At 39.9% G+C, this 5,028-nt stretch overlaps 2 protein-coding genes across 3 annotated transcripts; both read left to right on the top strand.

The window, feature by feature from the left end:
* Positions 1-215: 215 nt before the first annotated feature.
* Positions 216-953, top strand: LOC115630707 (uncharacterized protein DDB_G0285291). The gene has a single exon (XM_030527360.1). The coding sequence runs from the start codon at positions 268-270 to the stop codon at positions 844-846; it is 579 nt and encodes a 192-aa protein (XP_030383220.1). The 5' UTR covers positions 216-267; the 3' UTR covers positions 847-953.
* Positions 954-1,682: 729 nt separating this feature from the next.
* LOC115630647 lies at positions 1,683-3,001 on the top strand. 2 transcript variants are annotated; one of them, XM_030527287.1, is made up of 2 exons: positions 1,683-2,539; positions 2,604-2,784. In XM_030527287.1, the coding sequence occupies exons 1-2, from the start codon at positions 1,784-1,786 to the stop codon at positions 2,673-2,675; spliced, it is 828 nt and encodes a 275-aa protein (XP_030383147.1). In that variant the 5' UTR covers positions 1,683-1,783; the 3' UTR covers positions 2,676-2,784. The 2 variants fall into 2 exon arrangements, with proteins under 2 accessions (XP_030383147.1, XP_030383146.1); XM_030527286.1 differs by having other exon boundaries at positions 1,699-2,539; positions 2,612-3,001.
* Positions 3,002-5,028: the final 2,027 nt, after the last annotated feature.

The following is a 5,028-nucleotide window of genomic DNA, read 5'->3' as shown; positions in this document are numbered from 1 at the left end:
GTCTATTCAGATCGAATTATGGTATAACTCAGAAAATAATATTATGCATATTTATGTATGTTAGCCTTTACGGCGCCTTTTATTCCAATGCACATACGATTTATCATTTTCTACTACTTTTTTCTACACAACAAATATGTTTTCTAGATACCTACAGACTTTTCTTTCACCTTTCAAACATGTATGTTGTCATTCCATTGTATGTTGAAATTTTAAACCAAAAATAAGTTTTGGCCTCAAAAAGTGGAAAAACAACGAAATCTTCAAATGTATAAATTAGTTGGAAATTCAGTCCAGACCCGAACAGCTCCACCTCAAATTTCACCTCAAGCACTTGCGCTCTGTGGCAACGGTTTAATTTTCAATGGACAAGTCTATCCGGTACTAGTCGATGGTGTTCCAGTACCAGAAGCTGTTGCAGCATTGAAACGCCAACAGCAACAACAACATTTCAATCAGCCCCAACCAAGCGGCAAGATAGTGAGGACCCAGCAATTTCGGCGCAAGCACACCAATCCATCCAGACCACATCAACAGCAACTGCACTCGCAGCAACAGCAGCAACTACAACAGCTCCAGCTACTCCAGCAACAACAAATAATGCAGCAACAGAACTTATATCCGAATATGCAACAACCATACAGCAATTGGTCAGAACCCATCCACAACAGGTCCACAGTCACAGGTGGAATGCTGTTGAACCCGCAGCCATCAACGCCTGCGCAACAGCATTTCAGCTATGGCTTTGTGCCCAACCAAGGCGAGTCCAATGCGTGGCAGGGCTACGCCATGTTCCCCAACGATGTGAGTAAGCCGTTTGCCTTTGGGTGGAGTTCCACTGACTAACAATAAAGTTACCAGACCCCCACATAAGGGTTAAGGCATTTCTAATATTTGTTAAAGCTGCTGCAAAATAAATGGCAAAGATTGGGTTCGAATGAGATGACAACAAATATTATCTAATTTCCTTTCTGCGAAACTCTCTTCAGAAGACAAGAAGAGCAGTCGTGACATTTACTGAGCTTAGGGATATTTTCCTGTGATTAGTTAAAACTCGGCTTAAAAAATTCTATCACGAAAATGGGCATTTGTACCGACATTTAGGTTTAGGTCTGATGTCGCCTGGAAACTCTTCATATATTTCATTTATTTCCAACCGTGGCATTTATGCATAGCCATACGATAGACAAAGTTCGTAGGAGAAAACACCAAATTCATTCATCACATATGACCCGACAAAAAGAGGAGAGAGTATCAAAATGCCAATGCAAGTCGAGCTATTGATTGCAGAGTTCAAGTAACCGCAAAGTCTTAAGCACATGCATATTTATAAACTAATTAGTTTCTTCCCATTTAACGTGCAGCTGCGTCTCAAGAATGGCATTGTTATGATGCAACTGTGTATTTAGGCAGCAGTTGACTTATCAGCACGTGCAGCTTTCAAAGGTTCTATTGAGTAAAGGAGCTGGCTCTGATTATAGATAAGTTAGACACACACTTCAGCATTTTATTTAATTAATATGCAACCTGTGAATATACGATGCAAGAGGTGCGATGTGCTTTCCAAGGCCTACTACTACAATTGTTTGCCAAAGGTTGAATAAACTTGTTAGGGCGTTCAATTAAAATTCAAAAAGGATGCCTGTATTTTTGACTCGTTAAAAGCAATTCTGTTCAAAATTTAACAAACATTATTTTTGGCAGTCATAGACCAAAATTCACTTCCGACACAAGCATATTATCACACCCAAATAACACATAGCCAACAACTTTCTGTAACAATATGTTCAATGACGAGAAGAACTGTGAACCTTTCGATCCCTTTAATGTCGGTCCGCCCAACTTCGGCCAGCGCGTTGATTTTAAACTACCCTGCTATCCGACATATCCCCCGCCAGTGCTTTCCAATATCCCGCCAGCCAAGAAACCCAGCAACTCTGTTGGTTTTCAAGACTTGCAGCCCAAGCCGAGCGGAGCAACAACAAGTTCTGTCAAAATGGCCCGATCCCAAATGGGCGAAGTGGCCATTTCAAAGGCCATTAACGAGGAAATGGCCGCTACCAAACAGCAGGCAGTTGACAAACGACGCATCGATGCGGGTGGCATATCACAGACGGAATTGCCGCATAACAATTTGAATGCAGCCTCACATGCATCTATCAGGACTCTGCTGCCTATTAACAGAGGAAACAACAATGCGGCACCATCGCAGACAAGCGTCCGTTCTACAATAAGCACGGCCAGTGGCAAAAGTACTTCGGAGGTGAACAGGGAAAAGGCTGCCAAGCAGGTAGTTCCATCTAGGACTAGTATGGCAAATGCTATCACCCCATCAAAGAAGAGCCTTTCTGCTGCCCCATCCAAGAAGAGTTTGTTAAACGACTCCGCAGTTGTTAATTTATCAAAAAAAAGTATAGCTCAAGCTTCTGAAGGGGCAGAGCCATCCAAAAGAAATCTAATGAACGAATCGAAATCGAAGACCAGTGCATTAAAGGAATCCAATACGACGAGTCCTTCGGAGGCCAGCATGCAGTCGCAGGTGAGATCAGTAGCAAAATTGAAAGCATTAGTGAAATCGTTTGAAAAGATTGAAGGCAAGGTAGAATTTCAGACTCCAACGCAAGCAGTCGATGTCAGAAATTCCAACACAAGTTCCACGTCACAACAGGAAGTGAACCACAGGGCTAGACCAACAGGAAACAGTGCTATTAAAAAAGTTCAGCAGCAATTCGAGACAGACTCCCCAAATTCTGAGATAAAGTCACTTAACGAACAGGTTTCAGCGTTGACTGACCGGCTCAAAGCCGGTAATGAGAGACAATTCAGACGCTACCATGTTATTCCTGAGCCCTGCACGAATAGGGAGCCCGAGAAGCTATCTCGCGGTGATCGCATGTCCTACTTGTATGACGATGCAGTTCTCTTTTAGAATAAAGCGTACCAAACCGAAAATATACATTAAATAACGAAATTAAACTACAGAAAAAATCACAAAGAAGTATTAATAGTATTTTATTTATTTATTTATAAGCCAGTCTTAATTATAATCAGTAAAAAAATAAAGGAGGGAAGAAACAGTTAACTATACAATAAAGGGGAATTATTCTTCTGTGTTATTTAACTCCAATCTACCTATTTGGCATCAGTATGAAAACAGAAAGGAATAATATTTTAAATTGATTTAAATGAAGGCATTGGTTGTAAGTATAAGAAAATTTTAACCTTTTTCCCCGCTTGGTGGAGGAATATTCTAAACAAAGTGTTAAGTATTCATCGCAGCGCCATATATCATGGATTTATTTAATCCATCTTTATTTTAAGAATGTTAATAAAAAGCCAATAAAAAATCTGTAAAAAATTGGTTTTAAAAAGAAAAAGAGTTCTGATCAAATAAAATGCACCGTTGCCCAAGTATAATCATCACTTGAACGTCAAATTTAATGATTGCTTATACTATATTAAAGCATACGTAATTCTCTAAGTTGGACTTACCTTGTTTTAACTACGTTAAGACGTGATCAAGTTTATTTTTTTGTATTGTCCATTCTTCTGCTCCTTAGCTAATAAACATGGCCAGCACGTGATAGTTATTATATGAGTTTTAGCTAAAATTAAAGTTGGCAAAAGTTGTGCGACAAACTTTTGTCAAAACAATGGCAGGCACAGAGGAAGACTAATAGAGGGGTACAAGGACTGAAACAAGAGAAATACAGAGAGAGAGAGAGAGAGGGAGAGAGAGAGAAAGAGAGAGAGAGAGAGATAGTGACCGAGAGAGAAAACAACAACATGATTTGTGGTCATGCGTTTTGCTGACATTTTGTGTCGTTAATTCGAAATGCGCTAAAAATTTGCGGTCTGTCGCACCAAATGCGACGCACTGGCTCATAAAATATGCATAACATTTGTTTATTTTGCATTTAAAAAATAAATGTATATATATAAAAAAGGCAAAAAGCAGGGAAATATGCAAACATTCGAGGGTATTCATGTTGTTGTTTGGAGCATTGCGGTTAATTTTATTTATAGCCTGGCAAAATGCTAATTGCAATGGCGAACACTAACTGTGGCAGCAACAAAAACATTAGGCGAGCTGCTGCTAATCATCGACTTGTACCGCGGGGCATTTATTAAAGTACGGCAGGATATGTGAACATTTAATTGCACGTCAATTTGTTTAGACAGCGCCTACAAGTAGGCCACAATAAATGGCCAAACTGAAATGGCGCCCACATAATATGCGCATGAATAAATATGTAGGTAGGCCTGAATTAATGCACATGAATGTACATATATATGTATATAAATGCAATGACACTGTTGTGCTTCCTATAAAAGAAACAACTGTAATAATAGCCTGGGCGCATAAAGTACCATAAAATACCAACAATAACAACAAAAACAACCTCAATCTGCTTTGGCATGCCAACAAACAACTTTGCTAAAGTGCAAACACCAGCAACAACAACCACAGCGACAACAAAATGAAACAACGTAGCACGGCGCGCGACCAGAAACAGAGAAAAATATATTTAATACGAAAAGTTTTGCAATAACGGAAATGAAATGGAAATGGACGTGCGCCAATAGACATAAATGTGTGCGAACGTAAGCCGCCGATGCCGTCAAGCAGCCGCCGCAGCCGCCAGGATGCAAATAGGACACGCCAGCAAAGAGCCCATTGAGTAAACAAACAACCGCACCGCAGCAGAGATGCACATCGTGTAAAACAAAAGAGCTGGCCATACAATGCAACAAAACAAAAATAACAGCAACAGTAACCAAAATGTGGCAAACTCTAAAGTAAAAACTAACAGCAATATCCGGCAAAAGCAATTGTGCAAAGTAAAAGTGGCAGCGCGCCTATATTGCTGCCGTAAAATATTAACACAAGCAATATGAACAAAAATAGCACGGTTGAAAATATGAACAGGAAAAACAAGTGCGCATTTCTTTATGGCAGCATTCAGAACGAACGCAAGCAGGAGTTGAGTGTGGCCAACTCTTAAAGACCCATAACTAACTTCCTTA

Source organism: Scaptodrosophila lebanonensis, unplaced genomic scaffold, assembly GCF_003285725.1.
Source record: "Scaptodrosophila lebanonensis strain 11010-0011.00,11010-0021.00 unplaced genomic scaffold, SlebRS2 tig00001410-arrow-pilon, whole genome shotgun sequence".
Classification (NCBI taxonomy): Eukaryota; Metazoa; Arthropoda; class Insecta; order Diptera; family Drosophilidae; genus Scaptodrosophila; species Scaptodrosophila lebanonensis.
Note: the sequence above shows the minus strand (reverse complement) of the source record. Positions and strands in the feature narration are given on the sequence as shown.